This window comes from Scyliorhinus torazame, chromosome 9, assembly GCF_047496885.1.
Source record: "Scyliorhinus torazame isolate Kashiwa2021f chromosome 9, sScyTor2.1, whole genome shotgun sequence".
Taxonomy (NCBI): domain Eukaryota; kingdom Metazoa; phylum Chordata; class Chondrichthyes; order Carcharhiniformes; family Scyliorhinidae; genus Scyliorhinus; species Scyliorhinus torazame.
Genome location: NC_092715.1, coordinates 86,969,187 through 86,988,694, shown reverse-complemented (window position 1 = coordinate 86,988,694; position 19,508 = coordinate 86,969,187). Strand labels below are relative to the sequence as shown.

At 48.1% G+C, this 19,508-nt stretch overlaps 1 protein-coding gene across 1 annotated transcript in view; it reads right to left on the bottom strand.

Moving 5' to 3' along the window:
* Positions 1-19,508, bottom strand: part of LOC140429358 (ras GTPase-activating protein 1-like) — a 374,654-nt gene that overhangs the window by 49,299 nt on the left and 305,847 nt on the right. The window contains exon 21 of the mRNA XM_072516226.1: positions 2,666-2,733. Within this exon, the coding sequence (XP_072372327.1) occupies positions 2,666-2,733 (68 nt within the window). The remainder of the gene's footprint in view (positions 1-2,665; positions 2,734-19,508) is intronic.

Sequence of the window (19,508 nt, the reverse complement as noted above, 5' to 3'; positions counted from 1 at the left end):
TTCGCACTTTTTCTGGCTGTCTCTCTTTCTCCCACTCCATCCAGACCAAATGTGCCCTATCACCTTGCGATCACCAGTATATCTTTAGAATGACTTTTATAAAAAGACAAAATGGTGCAAATACTAGAAAAATCAGCAGGTTCTGATGCAAGGTTGTTGACCAGAAATATTGGATGGGATTCTCCGATCCTGGGGCTAAGTGACGCCATTGTAAACGCCGGAGCGTTTTACGACGGCGTCAACAGGCCCCTAGAATCAAGTCCTGCGCCGCACAGGGGGTCAGCACGGCAATGGACAGCCTCACACTGCTCCAGCTGCTGATACGGATGTCAGGACAGGTGCCGCGGGTCCGAGTTCATGCATGCGCGCCACAGCCGGCGCGAGTTCGCGCATGCACATGGGTTGCCATCTCCGCGCCGGCCCCGACGCAACATGGCAGAGAACTACTGGGGCCCGGCGTGGAGGAACATGGGCCCCCACAGAGATAAGCCCGCCCGCCGATCGGTAGGCCCCAATCGCGGGCCAAGCCACCGTGGAGGTCCTCCCCCCCGCCCCCCGCAACATGAATGGCGAGGTCCCGCCAGGTAGGGCCATACGAGAACAACGCCGGCGGGACTCTGTCTAACTCGGGGGGCACTTGGCCCATCGCACGGGGAGAATCGCTGGGGGGGGGGCCACATTGAGCGGCCCCCGAATGGCGCCGCGCCAATGCCGCCGATTCTCCGGTCGGCAGACTGACATCGGAGCGGCGTTGTGTGATTCGCGGGTCCCCCGCCGATTCTCTGACCCGGCGCGGGGTCGGAGAATCCTACCGATTAACTCTTATTATACAGTGAATGGTAGAACCCTCAAGAGTATTGAAAGTCAGAGAGATCTAGGTGTACAGGTCTTCAGGTCACTGAAAGGGGCAACACAGGTGGAGACGGTCGTCAAGAAGGCATACGGCATGCTTGCCTTCATTGGCTGGGGCATTGAGTATAAGAATTGAAATGAAAGGGCAAGTCATGTTGCAGCTGTATAGAACCTTAGTTAGGCCACACTTGGAGTATGGTGTTCAATTCTGGTCGCCACACTACCAGACGGATGTGGAGGCTTTAGAAAGGGTGCAGAAGAGATTTACCAGAATGTTGCCTGGTATGGAGGGCATTAACTATGAGGAGCGGTTGAATAAACTCGGTTTGTTCTCACTGGAATGACGGAGGTTGAGGGGTGACCTGATAGAGGTCTACAAAATTATGAGGGGCATAGACAGAGTCGATAGTCAAAGGCTTTGCCCCAGGGTAGAGGGGTCAATTACTAGGGGGCATAGGTTTAAGGTGCGAGGGGTAAGGTTTAGAGGAGATGTACGAGGCAAGTTTTTTAACAGAGGGTAGTGGGTGCCTGGAACTCGCTGCTGGAGGAGGTGGTGGAAGCAGGGACGATAGTGACATTTAAAGGGCATCTTGACAAATACATGAATAGGATGGGAATAGAGGGATATGGACCCAGGAAGTGTAGAAGATTTTAGTTTAGACGGGCAGCATGGTCGACACGGGCTTGGAGGGCCGAAGGGCCTGTGCTGTACTTTTTGTTCTTTGTTGCTTTCCTCACAGATGCTGCACAGTAACCCAATAAGTCACAGTGTATGCATGGTCACGTAAAAAAAAAAATTGAAGGCTCAAAGGGCAATGTACTGACTGGACCACGGACAATAAAGATACCATGGATATTTTGCAGCTCAGTATTTCCAGCATTTTCTGTTTTTATCTTAGAAAGATTGTATTGAATTCAAAAATGTAGCTCTTCTAGTTATAGCCACAAATGTTATAAGTGATGCTCTTTGAAGGACTATTAAGGCAGTTTTTGATTGTCCAAACCTCCAGACCAGGTAATTTTAATTATCTATTGCATTTCAACAAGATGTTGAAATTGGTTATACCTACACGTACAAAGGAGGAGGAAACTTGTAAGCTTCATAAGTTGGATCAAAGATGCTGTGGGACCATCCAAGTGGTGAAAAACATCATGGGCTGGATTCTCCGATTTTGAGGCTATGTACGGAGGAAGTGTCTAGTTCCACGATAAAAAAATTGGCGAGGCCCCAGCACCGACTCTCCGATTGGTGAGGGGCTAGCAGCCGCGCCACATAAAACACACAGCCCTTGCAAAATAAACGGCCAGAGAATTGCCGGGTCCGTGGCCGTGAATGCGCAAGGCGATGACCTGCAGTAATTGCGCCTTACAGCATGGCGCCGGCCGTGCGTAGACCCGACCTGCCAGATAGTGCCCCCTTGGACCACCCCCCACCAGTCCCCCCCATCACTCGCCGAAGCCCACCGGCCAACGGCACGCCCCCCCCCACTGTGGTGGCATTGGACACAGTTCGCAGCCGCCACGCCAGGTTAACGGAAACTGAAAGCACATGTGTCCCGTGCCGTTGTGAACTCGGCTCTTCGGGGCCACAGCATAGGAAGAGGGTCTTCAGGTAACGTTCTGAGGCCGGACCAAAAACGTGCGACGTACTCCCTGATTACGTCGTTTTGGAGGGGGCACCGCCACCGATTCGGTCGTAAAAAGGGATTCTCTGCCCAATCAGTGATTACGATATTGGTGTCGGGAAACGGAGAATCCCACCCCATAGTTTTAAAGTATAAATCAACGTAAATTTTCACCAGATATAACTCACCCAAAATGATACTGAACATCCGTGGATTAAGAATGGCCGGACAAATCAACCGCAAGAAAACAAATCCACTACAATAGGGAGGGGGGAAAAGAAAAAATAGCAAACATTACATACACTTCACCAAATACATTTCCGTAAATAAAATAGTCCACATACGCAATGAGCATCTAATGAAAGTACTTTTCTCCAGATACACGAAGCAACTTGACAAAATAAGGAGTCAACATACACATTTTTCAATCTCAGTTCTAGTTAAACGAATGCAGAGATCTTGGAGGTTAAAAATGGGATTAAAAACAATTGACTGCAGGGTACGTGTTAAGATATTGAAGTAAAAGGCTTAGTTATCAGTGTTAATATAGTAACAAATTTAAGAGTTCAATTAAAACTGGTTAAATTTCCAGACGTTTGAAAACTGAGGGTAGGAGAGAAAGCACAATTGAACCAGAGAAGCCCATCCAAGGACTGATGAAATGAGCTAGCAAGATATGCAAGTGAATTGTGGCAGGTGCAAGTTAACATATACAGGTCTAAAGTGTTGTATATTGTTACGATCCCTGTAGAGATGGATAACTTTTAAAAGGAGGTGAATTTTCCAATAACCTATGTAAAGCATCACACAAGATTTCACGTTTTAAAACTTACTGAATATACCAACTAAAGTCAACATCAACTAAATATTACTCAGGAGGTAACTAATATGTTAAACTACAGTACTTGTAACTTAACATAAGTGAAAATCTCATGCCATGGTTATACATTCACCATGTCTTAAATGTAAAGCCCAAAGCCTCTCCAGGCATTAACAGAATTTCTTTTCCATGTTTCACCATGGTGAATCTTCCAGTATTCTTTTAAACAAAGCCCCCTTCACTCAACACTTTTGAGCATAATTGAATGCACTTTCTGTTGCAAGATATCCTCTGGTGATACTGTGGTCGTTAACACTTCACAATCCTCGTTTCCTCAAATATGCATCCGTCTTCCCTAGCCCTCTGCTTGGTGGTTACCCCAAAAGCAGTTATTTTCTTCTGCCTGGCATGACAGCACCTGTTGCAAGTCGTCTTCCCCGGAAAACGTTCCGGCTGACTGACTGACTGAGTCTGTTGGGCTGTATAGTAGTAAAGCCAACTGCTTCTTCCAGTTTGTCTAAGTTTAAAGCTTGTACTGGACTTTCAATAAACTTTGATCTGCGCCTCTGGCCCATCCCCATGGCAACCAAGTCACATTGGTTTATTACCAGGGAGAATTCAATACATTTCAAACCATCCCCTATTCTGGAGCATTGCATTTTATCTTTAGTTTAAAGAGGCAGATTAAAACAAATTGTCTTATCAAGTCCATCGGTTATAACATAGTGGGCGCGATTCTCCACTCCCGCGCCGGTTGGGAGAATCGCCTGGGGCGCCAACATTTCCGGGGACGCCGGTCTGACGCCCTCCCGCGATTCTCCCAAGCGGCGGGAACGGCCCGGTCGAGTTTCACGGGCCACAGGCTGGAGAATCGCCGGAGATACCCAAAATGGCGATTCTCCGGCACCCCCGCGATTCTGAGGCCCGGATGGGCCGAGTGGCCAGGCCAAACCGGTGGGTTCCCCCCCGGCGCCGTCCACACCTGGTCGCTACAGTCGTGGGCGGTGCGTGAACGCTGGGGGGGCGGCCTGTGGGGGGGCGAGGGGGTGGTACCTTAAATGTGGGGTGGCCTGCGATCGGTGCCCACCGATCGTCGGGCCGTCCTCTCTGAAGGAGGACCTCCTTCCTTCCGCCGCCCCGCAAGATCCGTCCCCCATCTTCTTGCAGGGCGGATGTGGACAGGACGGCAACCACGCGTGGGGGTGGAGAATCGCGCCCAGTATTCCCACCTTGGGTGGGGGTGCATAAATCCTGCCTCGAGTCTCAACCACCAATAATTTCAGCAATTGATCATCTGTTAATTCTCTGTACGGTGCATTCAGATGTTTCTTCTGACGATTGGAATAAAAGTACGGTATCACTTTACGTGACCACGGAACTACTGGATTTTCATCAAAACCCATCTGGTTCACAAGTGTCCTTTCGGGAAAAATATGTTGAGCACAACATGTTGAATACGACTTAGAAGGAGCACTTAGCTTAACAAGGATGTACTCTGAGTGAGGAACTTCAATTTCCATCACCAGCGATCATAAAGCGCTTACGAAACATATGTACGCTTTTGGTTTGTTATGTCCATGTTGACTCTCTGCAAAATCAACTCCGCGCAGCCTTGTAAATATTCTCTCTTAGATTTAAAAAAATTTGTTAATGGGCGAATCCATCCCAGCCTCCTCTTGACCAGGATCAGAGCTGACAGGCTTCAGCGAATTCAATTAATTCAAGAAACTACTGAATGTGTTGGCCGCATTAGAAGGCTAGGGCTGACAACATTCAAGTTGTGGTGTTGAAGAAATGCTCCAGAACTAGCCACACCCCTAGCCAAGTTGTTCCAGTACATATATAACATTGCCATTAACCTGACAATGTAGAAAATTACCCGGGTAGGTCTCACAAGAGGTTATTTGCAAAATTAATGCTCATGGGATTGGGAGTTGTAGCCATCTGGGATGGCCACTTCCCGATTACAAAATGGACACTTTGCAAAGATTGCAGGGAAAATGGACAATACTGAGAAAACAATCAGGTTCAGGGTTTGTCTGTATATTGGAGGCGCAGCTCCCAGACAAGACCAAAACTGGAGGCCCATTGGCATACTAAGAGCCCATCTCTGGGAACAAAAGAGTAACATTTGAGTAACCGATACTAAGGCAGACACCCGGCGCCAGAGGAGACCGAAACAAAGCAGGCCAACGGCCACCTAGGACATGCCCAACCATCAGGGCACCCACCCTTTTATTGGACAGATCAGTATGAATGATCAAGAAACGGCCCAATTGACTGGGGCCAAGTTCAAGGCCCGCCCAAAAGAGCGCGAAGCCCCTTTGGGTATAAGAAGGAGCCCCCAAGAGAGAATTGTTCTCTTGGACCCGGCTCTCACCAAGGAGAGACCTGTCCACCAGCTGCACTAGAAGCAAGTAAGTCCAAGGTCAACGCACGCTACCAGACAGATGACCTTAGCTGTTCCCCCGTACCAGTTCGACCCCAGCAGCCTCAGAACCGAACAACGGCCATTGTTCCTCTGACTGAGTGGGCGCCCGAAGCTAAGTATAGGCTTTAGCAGTAGTGATAGTTTAGTCTGTAGAGTTTTGTGCATAAGTACATTTAACTGTGTGCGTAAATAAATAAGTATTGACTTTGAACTAACTAACTGGTGTATCGAGTCTTGGATCAGTATTCGGGTTTGAACCTTGTGGCGGTATAGAAAGATACCTGGCGACTCTAGAGCAAACGTAATTAAACTTAAGGAAGACAACCATATTGACCACCATATTCATAACCAAATAAATATAGCAACATTTACTGGCGACCTCTGACGGGACTCGACCTAGATGTGGCCTAGCCACTCAGAGAGAATCCAAATTTGAATTGGAATCCAATTGGAAACAGAAAAACCACAAGTGTGAGAACGCTACTGATCAAACCTCTGAGATTCGGAAGTGTGTTAATGCATGCGTATTAATAGGGATATAAGGTAAACCCGAGAGATTTTGTTGCGTAAAACTGTGAGGAGTTTTGTAGGCCGGAAAATAGCGTAAGCTGTACCTGTGTTTACATCGCCACTTTATCACTCCCTGTTCCAAATTCAGTAGAGAACCCAGAGATAGAGAGAAAGTGGCAATGAAGGCAATGGAACGCCTTATGAACCCCCAGGAATTCGAGGTCGCAGCGACCAGTAGAGTAGGACAGTGTCCCATATGGGAAGAAGAGATTAGAAAATATCTCAAAGGGAAAGGATGGCCCCTTTGGAGTGAATTCTGCGCCAATGACGAAACAGGTCCCGGGACTATAGGACATACTTGGTGGGAAAACCTGTCAGAGATTCATAAGAAGAGCTTAGGGAAAGCTCGCAAACCGATGGCAATCGTGTCCTGCTTGGCACAATTGCGAGGCACAGAGGAGGTCGTTAGGACGCTCTGTAGAGAGATTGAGGAGAGAGACAGAAATAGTGAGGGAGATGTGAGCGAATTTGAGAAGGAGAATAAGGAATTAAGAGAACAGTTAGCAGCGAGGGACAGAGAGGTGGATGATGCCAAGTGGGCACACCAGTCTTGTCTTGCCCATTTGAGTAGTTTTCAGACCCAGTACGATAAGGCCTACCAGGACACACAACGCGCGGTCTTGGTAAGACAAGAAACCGAGCAACAGGTAGAGCAATTGCAGAAACAGTGCAATGATTTAAAAGCAGCCCTACACGCATTCCACACTTCCACGACGGAACAAAGGCAGAGCTCTGTAGATCACGCAAAGTGCCGGAAGCAAATTGCAGAATTACAATCTCTGCCTTCTGTCCAGAATGGGTTTCAAAGTACGTTTGGACCCCAGTTAGACCAGGAAAACGGCCCCGATTGGCAGGAGTTAAATGAAACTGCCCATAGATACGTACATGGGACATGTATGCAAGAAACACCCCAGCACCCCAACCCTCGACTGAACAGACAGAACACACCCCCATGAACCCTGTAACCACACACCTTAGGGCCGCAGTAGAACGAAACGCAGATTTCTTATATACAACCCCATTAACCATGACGTGTGTGGAAAAATTACACCGTTCCATTCCACTTCACACCCCCACCAGTTTTTTGCTCGAGTTAAACAGCAGGCTATCATGTACGGTCTGGACGAAAAGGAGCAAGTGAAGCTCACAGTTTTAAGCCTCCATCCTTCAGTCGTGGCAGCCCTTCCCGACCCACAGAATGTAGGAGGAGTTACACTCCAAGAAATACACATAGCGATCCTGGATGCGATCAGCTATAACAGAGGAGACCCCGTAGAAGGCCTAAACAAGTGTAGGCAAAAGAAAACAGAGCACCCCACAGCGCTTGCTGACGCTTGTGGATACATTTCACAGCAGTATTTGGAGAGTTAGGCCGCGCCCATTTGTCCCCAAATAATATGGCCAAATGGACTCGAATCCTAGTCACTCATGCGACAGAGGCAGGACAGAGAGCTTGCACAAATTACGACCCCTCAGACGAGGCCCACAACGAAAAATGGGTTTTGAAAAGATTGTCCCGCTCTTGGGAACAATCCGTCCAAGGCAAAACCGCATTTGCAAAACCAGAGGAAGAGCAGGCAGACATGCATTCAGTTAGGACGCTTCAGAACCCCGCATGGGTAAATGAGGGCAGGAACAGCCCACCGCAGCCTAAATCCCAGGAATGCAACAATTATGGACAATTAGGACACTATGCACGAGAGTGCAACACGCCCCAAAAACAGCAGAGAAACCAACAGACAGGCACCCTAAATAAGAATAGGGCAAAGCCAATCCATAGTGTTAGCGCCCGTTCAGAGAACGCAGACATGAACGGGACCGAGTGACGGTGGTCGGGTTCCCCAACTTGGGTCTGCGACACCCTTTGGGACAAGTCCGGTAGACCGGTAGTAGCAGGCAAAGTCCGGTAGAATTTCTTTGGGACACAGGAGGGTCCCACACCACGCTCAATTCCTCCACGATGTTTCAACGAGACACGTGGCCCACAACACACTCAGCGGTTTTACAGGTCATTTACAACAAGGACACATCACAGCCCCTGTAGTGATACAAATAGGGAACATTACGACTAAACACCCCGTAGTTTTGGTCGATCTACCCCAGACAGCTGAACACATCCTAGGAATCGACTTTATGAGATCCCACAAACTCTCATTTGTTCCGGTAAATCAATGTGTATGGAGAATGGCAAAGGCAGCACAAGCCCCCGCCATGCTCACAGTTGGGGAGTATACAAACAGAATCAGCGCAGTAGGAGACTTCTGGTTCGACCCCCGAGCCATTAGTCAGAATAAAGAAGTTAGGGAAGTCCTGCAGCAACACAAAGCATCATTTGCACAGCACAAGCACGACTGTGGCAAGATAGCTGGCTTAGTGAACATTACAGGTCCTGACCCCAGACCCCAAAAGCAGTACGGTTTTCCCCAAGAAGGTAGATTGGGGGAGACTATTGGCAGGCAAAGGGACGGCTGGTAAATGGGAGGCTTTTAAAAATGTGTTAACCAGGGTGCAGGGTAAGCACATTCCCTTTAGAGTGAAGGGCAAGGCTGGTAGAAGTAGGGAACCCTGGATGACTCGAGATATTGAGACTCTGGTCAAAAAGAAGAAGGAGGCATATGACGTACATAAGCAACTGGGATCAAGTAGATCCCTTGAAGAGTATAGAGATTGTCGAAATAGAGTTAAGAGGGAAATCAGGAGGGCAAAAAGGGGACATGAAATTGCTTTGGCAAATAATGCAAGGGAGAATCCAAAGAGATTCTACAGATACATAAAGGGGAAAAGAGTAACTCGGGACAGAGTCGGGCCTCTTAAGGATCAACAAGGACATCTATGTGCAGAGCCACAAGAGTTGGGTGAGATCCTGAATGAATATTTCTCATCGGTATTCACGGTGGAGGAAGGCATGGATGTTAGGAAACTAAGGGAAATAAATAGTGATGTCTTGAGAAGTGTGCATATTACAGAGGAGGAGGTGCTGGAAGTCTTAAAGCGCATCAAGGTAGATAAATCCCCGGGACCAGATGAAATGTATCCCAGGATGTTGTGGGAGGCTAGGGAGGAAATTGCGGGTCCCCTAACAGAGATATTTGAATCATCGGCAGCCACAGGTGAGGTGCCTGAAGATTGGAGAGTGGCGAATGTTGTGCCCTTGTTTAAGAAGGGCAGCAGGGAAAAGCCTGGGAACTACAGACCGGTGAGCCTAACGTCTGTAGTAGGTAAGTTGCTAGAAGGTATTCTGAGAGACAGGATCTACAAGCATTTAGAGAGGCAAGGACTGATTCGGGGCAGTCAGCATGGCTTTGTGCGTGGAAAATCATGTCTCACAAATTTGATTGAGTTTTTTGAGGGAGTGACCAAGAAGGTAGATGAGGGCAGTGCAGTAGACGTTGTCTACATGGACTTTAGCAAAGCCTTTGACAAGGTACCGCATGGTAGGTTGTTGCAGAAGGTTAAAGCTCACGGGATCCAGGGTGAGGTTGCCAATTGGATTCAAAATTGGCTGGACGACAGAAGGCAGAGGGTGGTTGTAGAGGGTTGTTTTTCAAACTGGAGGCCTGTGACCAGTGGTGTGCCTCAGGGATCGGTGCTGGGTCCACTGTTATTTGTGATTTATATTAATGATTTGGATGAGAATTTAGGAGGCATGGTTAGTAAGTTTGCAGATGACACCAAGATTGGTGGCACAGTGGATAGTGAAGAAGGTTATCTAGGATTGCAACGGGATCTTGATCAATTAGGCCAGTGGGCCGACGAATGGCAGATGGAGTTTAATTTAGATAAATGTGAGGTGATGCATTTTGGCAGATCGAATCAGGCCAGGACCTACTCAGTTAATGGTATGGCGTTGGGGAGAGTTATAGAACAAAGAGATCTAGGAGTACAGGTTCATAGCTCCTTGAAGGTGGAGTCGCACGTGGACAGGGTGGTGAAGAAGGCATTCGGCATGCTTGGTTTCATTGGTCAGAACATTGAATACAGGAGTTGGGACGTCTTGTTGAAGTTGTACAAGACATTGGTACGGCCACACTTGGAATACTGTGTGCAGTTCTGGTCACCCTATTATAGAAAGGATATTATTAAACTAGAAAGAGTGCAGAAAAGATTTACTAGGATGTTGCCGGGACTTGATGGTTTGAGTTATAAGGAGAGGCTGGATAGACTGGGACTTTTTTCCCTGGAGCGTAGGAGGCTTAGGGGTGATCTTATAGAGGTCTATAAAATAATGAGGGGCATAGATAAGGTAGATAGTCAACATCTTTTCCCAAAGGTAGGGGAGTCTAAAACTAGAGGGCATAGGTTTAAGGTGAGAGGGGAGAGATTCAGAAGGGCCCAGAGGGGCAATTTCTTCACTCAGAGGGTAGTGAGTGTCTGGAATGGGCTGCCAGAGGTAGTAGTAGAGGCGGGTACAATTGTGTCTTTCAAAAAGCATTTAGATAGTTACATGGGTAAGATGGGTATAGAGGGTTATGGGCCAAGTGCGGGCAACTGGGACTAGCTTAATGGTAAAAACTGGGCGGCATGGACTGGTTGGGCCGAAGGGCCTGTTTCCATGCTGTAAACTTCTATGATTCTATAAGAAGCAGAGGGAGAGATCTCCAAAGTAATAGAGAGTGTGCTTGATCAAGGCGTACTCCGATCACTAGCCTCCACGAATAATGCACCAATTTGGCCCATCAGGAAACCCGATGGATCATGGCGACTGACCATTGATTACCGGGAACTGAACAAAGTAACCCCAGTAGCAGCCCCCACCGTAGCCATGAGTCCCGAGACCTTGCTCAAACAGGGACTCCAGACAAAATTATTTTTGGTTTTGGACATTAGCAATGGCTTTTGGTCCATTCCATTGGATAAAGCGTGCCAGTACAAATTTGCCTTTACATTCCAGGCACAACAATATACGTGGACGTACATTCCACAAGGCTTCCACAACTCCCCCTCCATTTTCCACCGACAGCTGGCAAATGGACTAGCAAAATTATCCCGACCCGATTGTCTGGTCCAGTATGTAGATGACTTGCTACTACAGACAGACACAAAGGGAGTGCACATTGCGCTTCTCGCCAAACTCCTAGGACTCCGAAAACAGATTGGATGTAAAGTCAACCCCAAGAAGGCCCAGACTTTGCAGGAAAAAGTGATTTACTTGGGTACAGTAATCACTCATGGTAAACGCGAGATCGAGCAAAAGAGAATTGACTCGATTGTCAAATTGTTCTCAGCAAAGGACTTGGCTTTGTACCCTTATGTCCCCACCCCTATGAATTCCGGGCTCGACATGATGTTGAACTCTTCTTCCATCGCCTTTGTGTCTTTGCCCACTTCTTTGGGCAAGAGTCCTCCTCCCGTTCCACAGATCCTGTCATGTGCGTGCAACATTCTGCTTCAAATTGGACACCCCCGCTGGGACAATTACCTGCCCTTGATCTCTTCATTGAGAACAGTTGACGGCACGTTGGCTGTCTTAATTTTCCTGCCCCCTCACCCATTTCAACCTCTTTTTCCGAACTTTCTGCTCTTCACTCCAGATCTTCAGATCCAAATCCGACTTTGTCATCAGACCTGCCAACAAAGGGTGTGCTGTTGTCGTCTGGCGTACTGACCTCTACCTCACAGAGGCTTAGTGCAAACACTCAGATACTTCCTCCTACCTCCCCCTGAACCATGACCAGACCACTGAACATCAAGCCATCATCGCCAACACCACCAGCGACCTAATTTCCTCCAAATGCCTTCCCCCTATGGCTTCCAACCTCGTAGTCTCCCAATCCTGGACAGCCTCCTTTTACTTACTTCCCAAAATCCACAAAACAGACTGTTCCGGAAGGCCCATTGTGTCAGCATGCTCTTTCCCCACCAAACTTTTTCCTCTTATCTTGGCTCCATCCTCACTCCTCTGGTCCATTCCCTCCCCACCTACATCCGGAATTTCTCTGATGCCCTGAGTCATATTGATAGCTTCTCGTTTGCAGGTCCTAATGGCGTCCTATTCACCATGGATGTACAATTTCTCTACACTTCCATCCCACACCAGGATGGCCTGAGAACTCATCGCTTCTTCTCGAAAAGAGGACGGGACAATTCCCATCCACCACCACTCTCCTCCGCCTGGCTGAACTTGTTCTATCTCTCAACAACGTCTCCTTTAACTCTTCCCACTTTCTCCAAATCAAAGGTGCAGCAATGGGTACCTGCATGGGTCCTAACTACACTTGCCTTTTTATGGGGGTACGTGGAACATTCCTTGTTCCAGGCCTACCCAGGTTCCCTCCCACAACTCCTTTACCAGTAAACCGATGACTATTTTGGTGCAGCTTCATGCTCTCGTCCGGACCTGGAAAAAATCATTAACTTCGCTTCCAGTTTCCACCCCTCCATCACTTTCACCTGGCCCATCTCAGACACTTCCGTTCCCTTCCTTGACCTTACTGTCTCGATTTCCGGCAATAGACTATCTACTAATATCTATTACAAACCCACTGACTCCCACAGCTATCTGAACTTCAGCACTTCGCACCCTACACCATGTAAAGACTCTATCCCTTTCTCTCAGCTTCTTTGCCTCCGTCGCATTTGTTCCAATGATGCCACTTTCCAAAGTGGGGCTTCAAAAATGTGTTCCTTCTTCCTCAACCATGATTTCCCACCTACAGTTGACAGAACCCTCAATAGCATGCGGTCCAACTCCTGTGCCACTATCCTCGCCCTCTCCCCTCCCTCCCAGAACAAGGATAGAGTTCCCCTCGTTCTCACATTTCACCCCACCAGCCTCCGTATGCAAAGCATAATCCTCCGCCATTTTTGCCAACTCCAGGGTGATGCTACCACCAAACACATCTTCCCTTCACTCCCTCTGTCAGCATTCTGGAGGAGCAACATCTCATCTTCCGGTTAAGCATGCTACAGTCTTCCGGTCTCTACATCAAATTCAACAACTTCAGATGATTTGCTCTACCCCACCTCGACCCCTTTGTTTTCATTCCATTTCATTTTAACTGTCTTTTACTGTTTATTTCTTTCTCGTCTTTCTTTATATATATATTCCCCCCCCCCTATCCTATCCTCTCTCTCCTTACCTTTTCTCCCCTTTGCTTCTCCCTTCCACCCTACATCTGTCCCACCTTAGCCTCTGATTTAAGTTTCTCTGCTGTTTGACCTTTCACACCTTTTATTCTCTCTGGGGACTGCCATTAGCACTCTTTTTCTTTGGTTTCTGTGGCTATGACTCCACTTTCATGCTCTCACCCCACAGTATAAACGTCTCCCATTTTCTATGCTTTTTAGCTTTTACAAAGGGTCATCTGACCTCGAAATGTTTGCTCTTTTCTCTCCCTCCAGATGCTGCCAGACCTGCTGAGATTTTCCAGCATTTTCTCTTTTGATTAGGGAGTTGTCCATGGTGTCCTGACAAATGGTCAATAAACATCACAAAATAATGGCTTATCTGAATATTGTCATATTGCTATTTGTATGAATTTATTGTGTGCATATAGGTTGCTACATTTTGAAGTGTAGTCACTGTAAGAAAAGTACTTCATTGGCTGTAATGCACTTTGAGACATCCTGTAGTCATGGAAAACACCATATAAATACAAGTTTTCTTTGCACTAAAGAGGGCAGAAAAGCTGCTGGGAGCATCAATAAAATGCAACATTAATTTTGTGAAACTATAATACAGAACTACATGCATGCTGAACAGCTAAGTGCTCCTACAACAGACCAGAGCAAAGCTCTGCAAATCCTACCACTTTCAGTTGCGCATGGTGGTGGACAAGTTAGCAGCGAACAGGAAGATGGGACTTCATGAACATTCCCATCATCAATAATGGCAGCACTCATCCTGTGAGTACAGAAGGCAAGGCTGAAGCTTTTGAAAACACCTTCAATTAGAAGTGTCAATAAGATGAAGTTTCTCGACTTACTTCAGCCATACTTCCTATCAGAAATCAGTCCTCAGCCAAATCAATTCACTCCATATGAAATCAAAAATGGGCTAAGTGCACTGGTACAGCAAAAGCTATGGGCCTCAACAACAACCCAGCTAGAGTGCTGATTCCTGTGTGCCAGAATTATCCACACTTCCTGGCAAAGTGATCCAGTACAGCTTCCCCCCATGCATCAATCTGACAACGTGGAATTGCTCAGATATATCCTGCCCACTAAAAAACAAACAAATCCAGCCTAGTCAATTACTGCCCATGAGCTCATTTCCAATCTGCGGCAAAGAGATGGAAGGAGTTATCAACAGTGCTACTAAGCAGCATTTATTCACCAATAGATTGGAGGTAATGCTGTTCAGGCCTCTATCGGCATCCCATTAGTGGGATGTAAATTGGTTTACGGCAACTTCTGGCAGGAATTGCGAACAGCTATGCAGGGCAGGAGAAGATCCCGCCATTATGAAACTCATTTTTGGACCTTCTGTCACTCTTCTCTTCTCTCTCCACTCCCCCCAAGCCCCGGCCAAGATATTGCACCAAGGAGCCCTAGGTGCTTTCTTCTCTTCCAAAATAGCCCCATAAACCGCCGACCATGTAAACTACCCCCTTCTCCAGTCCCCCTGCCGTCAGCACCTCCTCCAGCAATGTGGAGGCTGGCTCTACCAGGAATCTCTGTATCTCCTTTCTGGCAAAGTGGGATCAGAGGAGAGCTTGCAAGTTGGTAACAGAACTGGCTTGGGCACAGACGACAGAGGGTAGCAGTAGAAGGGTGCTTTTCTGAAAAGAAGGCTGTGACTAGCGGCATTCCAAAGGGATCAGTTCTGGGATCTTTGTTGTTCGTAGTGTATATAAATGATTTGGAAGAAAATGTAACTGGTCTGATTAGTATGTTTGCAGACGACTCAAAAATTGGTGGAGTTTTGGATCGTGAAGAGGTTTGTCAGAGGATACAGCACGATATAAACTGGTTGGAGTCTTGGGCGGAGAAATAGCAGATGGAGTTTAATCGGGACAAGTGTGAGATAATGCACTTTGGAAAGGTCCAATGCATGGCGGAATTACACAGTAAATGGTAGAACTCTTGAGGGTATTGACAGGCAGAGAGATCCGGGCGTGCATGTCGTCAGATCACCGAAAGTGGCAACGCATATGTATAAGGTGGCCAAGAAGGCACACGGCATGTTGCAGCTGTACAGGATCTTAGGTCGGCCACATTTGGAAATTGTGTATCATTCTGGTTGCCACACTACCAGAAGGATGTGGATGTTTTGGAGAGGGTACAGAAGTGGTTTACTCGGATGTTGCCTGTTATGGAGGGGCATTAGCTATGAGGAGAGATTAGATAAACTCGGTCTGTTCTCACGGGAACAACGGAGATTGAGAGGCGACTTGATAGAGGTCTACAAGATTATGAGTGGCACTGTCATGTGAGAGTACCTTTGAGAAATGGGTGTTTATAAATGGGTGTGTATATAAATTCTGTAGTGAGAGTACCTTTAAGAAATGGGTGTTTATTACTGCAGTGATGTCAGAGAGTGAGTGGAGCTGGGCTGTCTGTCAGCTTTTTACTTTCGCTTTAGGCTTTTTGCTGCAGGATGGGTTTGGTTTCATTTTAGTTTTGGAGAAGCTGCAATCACAGCAGGATGTATGTGAATCTCTACAAGCTTATGAATGTCCATTTGCAGATTTTTCAACGTGGTAACTGTTCTTAGTAGTGAAGTTAAACCTGAGGTGCTTCTGTTAAAGGTTTTGTTTTTGTCTTGTGGATGTGAAAAGGAAAGCTCAAGGATTATTTAGTGTTGTATTCTTTGGGGGTTGTATTTGAATTGATGGTTGCTAAGATGGTTGCACTGAGTGCTGAATTTGGTGCATTTGAGTGCTATAGTGAGAGTTTGGTGACTGAGGGAGTATAAGGCTTAATTTTTATCGAACGTCTAGTCTTTCTTTTATTTAGTTAATTAACTTAAAAGTTGCTGTTTGGTTTAGAATAAGGTGAATTTTTAATCAGCTTTAAACAAAGGTTCTACTTGTAGGTACTTGCAGCCGGAGATTGTTAATTGGATTAGGCCAGTTTTCAGAGGCTAGATTGACAGTATAAAAGTGATCCCCTACAGTGCAGACTTTGTTTGCACTGAGTGCTGAATTTAGTGCATTTGAGTGCTATAGTCAGTTGTGACTGAGGGAGTGCTGAATTTGGTGCATTTGAGTGCTATAGCGAGAGTTTGGTGACTGAGGGAGTTAGGTGAGGAGGGAGTAAGGCGCTCCTTTCATTTTGTTTCCTACATTTCCGCAAAGAGCGAGAAGGGAGCCAGGAGTTTACAGAGAGTGCAGCTGACTGGGAGCAGAGTCGGACGGCGGAGGTACAGTTGGTCCACAGGGCAGCTATATTCTGTAAGGTAAGAGGGGATGGAGGCTAGGCCAGTTGCATGCTCCTCCTGCAGGATGTAGGTGGTGAGGGATACCACCGGTGTCCCTGCTGACTATACCTGCAGGAAGTGCACCCAACTCCAGGTCCTCAAAGACCATGGGCGGGATTCTCCACTCTCACGCCGAAGTGGCCGCGCCATCGTGAACGCCGTCGAGGTACACGACGGCGCGGAACGGCCCTGGTCCCGACCGATTCAGGCCCTGACAATGGGCCAGGATCGGGCCGCGTCATCTACACGCCCCAGGCCTCGTCGCCCGCGTAAAAGCGGCGCCGCATAGATGATGCGGCCGGCACCGCATAACGGGCGTCATCCGCGCATGCACGGTTGTCGTCCTCTCTAAATCCGCCCCGCAAGGAGATGGGGGACGGATCTTGCGGGGCTGCGGAAGGAAGGAGGTCCTCCTTCAGAGAGGACCCACATTCCAGGTGAAGCCCGGTGCAGGATCCCCCCTCGCCCTCCCACAGGCCCCCCTCCCCCAGCGTTCACGAACCGCCCACGACTGCAGCGACCAGGTGTGGATGGCGCCGGAGGGAACCCGCCGTTTTGGCCTGGCCGCTCGGCCCATCCGGGCCTCAGAATAGCGGGGGTGCCGGAGAATTGCCATTTTGGGTATCTCCGGCGATTCTCCGGCCTGCGGCCCGCGAAACTCGACCAGGCCGTTCCCGCCGCTTGGGAGAATCGCGGGCGTCGGACCGGCGTCCCCGGAAATTTTGGCGGCCCAGGCGATTCGCCCAACTGGCTTGGGAGTGGAGAATCGCGCCCCGTGTTAGGGAACTGGAGCTGAAGCTGGATGAACTCCGGATCATCTGGGAGGCAGAGGGGGTGATAGAGAAGAGTTACAGGGAGGTAACCACACCCAAGGTACAAGACAAGAGTAGCTGGGGAAAGAAAACAAACAGGCAGACAGTGCAGGGATCCCTCGTGGCCATTCCCCTTCAAAACAAGTATACCGTTTTGGATGCTGTTGGGGGGGGGGATGATCTACCGGGGGAAGGCCCTAGCGGCCAGGTCTCTGGCACTGAGTCTGGCTCTGGGGCTCAGAAGGGAAGGGGGGAGAATAGAAAAGCAATAGTAGTAGAAGATTCAATAGTTAGGGGAATAGATAGGAGATTCTGTGGTCGCGAGCCAGACTCCCGGAAGATATGTTGCCTCCCGGGTGTCAGGGCCAGGGATGTCTTGGATCGTATCTTCAGGATCTTTAAGGGGGAGGGGGAGCAGCCAGAAGTCGTGGTGCACATTGGTACCAACGACGTAGGTAGGAAAAGGGTAGTGGAGGTAATAAACGAGTTTAGGGAGTTAGGCTGGAAGTTAAAAGCCAGGACTGACAGAGTTGTCATCTCTGGTTTGTTGCCGGTGCCACGTGATAGCGAGGCTAGGAACAGGGAGAGAGTGCAGCTGAACACGTGGCTGCAGAAATGGTGTAGGAGGGAGGGCTTCAGGTATTTGGATAATTGGAGCGCATCCTGGGGCAGGTGGGACCTGTACAAGCAGGACGGGTTGCATCTGAACCAGAGGGGCACCAATATCCTGGGAGGGACGTTTTCTAGTACTCTTCGGGAGGCTTTAAACTAATTTGGCAGGGGAATGGGAACCGGATTTGTAGTCCATCAACTAAGCTAGCCGATATTCAGGACGCCAAAGCGTGTAGTGAGGCAGTGGGGAAGGGAACACTGACAAAGGAGAGTACTTGCAGGCACGGAGATGGGTTGAAGTGTGTATACTTCAACGCAAGAAGCATCAGGAATAAGGTGGGTGAACTTAAGGCATGGATCGATACTTGGGACTACAATGTGGTGGCCATCACAGAAACTTGGATAGAAGAGGGGCAGAAATGGTTGTTGGAGGTCCCTGTTATAGATGTTTCAATAAGATTAGGGAGGGTGGTAAAAGAGGTGGGGGGGGGTGGCATTGTTAATTAGAGATAGTATAACAGCTGCAGAAAGGCAGTTCGAGGGGTATCTGCCTACTGAGGTAGTATGGGTTGAAGTCAGAAATAGGAAAGGAGCAGTCACCTTGTTAGGAGTTTTCTATAGGCCCCCCAATAGTAGCAGAGATGTGGAGGAACAGATTGGGAAACAGATTTTGGAAAGGTGCAGAAGTCACAGGGTAGTAGTCATGGGTGACTTTAACTTCCCAAACATTGAGTGGAAACGCTTTAGATCAAATAGTTTGGATGGGGTGGTGTTTGTGCAGTGTGTCCAGGAAGCTTTTCTAACACAGTATGTAGACTGTCCGACCAGAGAGGAGCCATATTGGATTTGGTACTTGGTAAGGAACCAGGGCAAGTGATAGATTTGTTACTGGGGGAGCATTTTGGAGATAGTGACCACAATTCTGTGACTTTCACTTTAGTAATGGAGAGGGACAGGTGCGTGCAGCAGGGCAAGGTTTACAATTGGGGGAAGGGTAAATACGATGTTGTCAGACAAGATCTGAAGTGCATTAGTTGGGAACATAGGCTGTCAGGGAAGGACACAAGTGAAATGTGGAACTTGTTCAAGGAACAGGTACTACGTGTCCTTGATATGTATGTCCCAGTCAGGCAGGGAAGAGATGGTCGATTGAGGGAACCATGGTTGACAAGAGAGGTTGAATGTCTTGTTAAGAGGAAAAAGGTGACTTATGTAAGGCTGAGGAAACAAGGTTCAGACAGGGCATTGGAGGGATACAAGATAGCCAGGAGGGAACTGAAGAAAGGGATTAGGAGAGCTAAGAGAGGACATGAACAATCTTTGGTGGGTAGGATCAAGGAAAAACCCAAGGTCTTTTACACATATGTGAGAAATATGAGAATGACTAGAGCGAGGGTAGGTCCGATCAAGGACAGTAGCGGGAGAT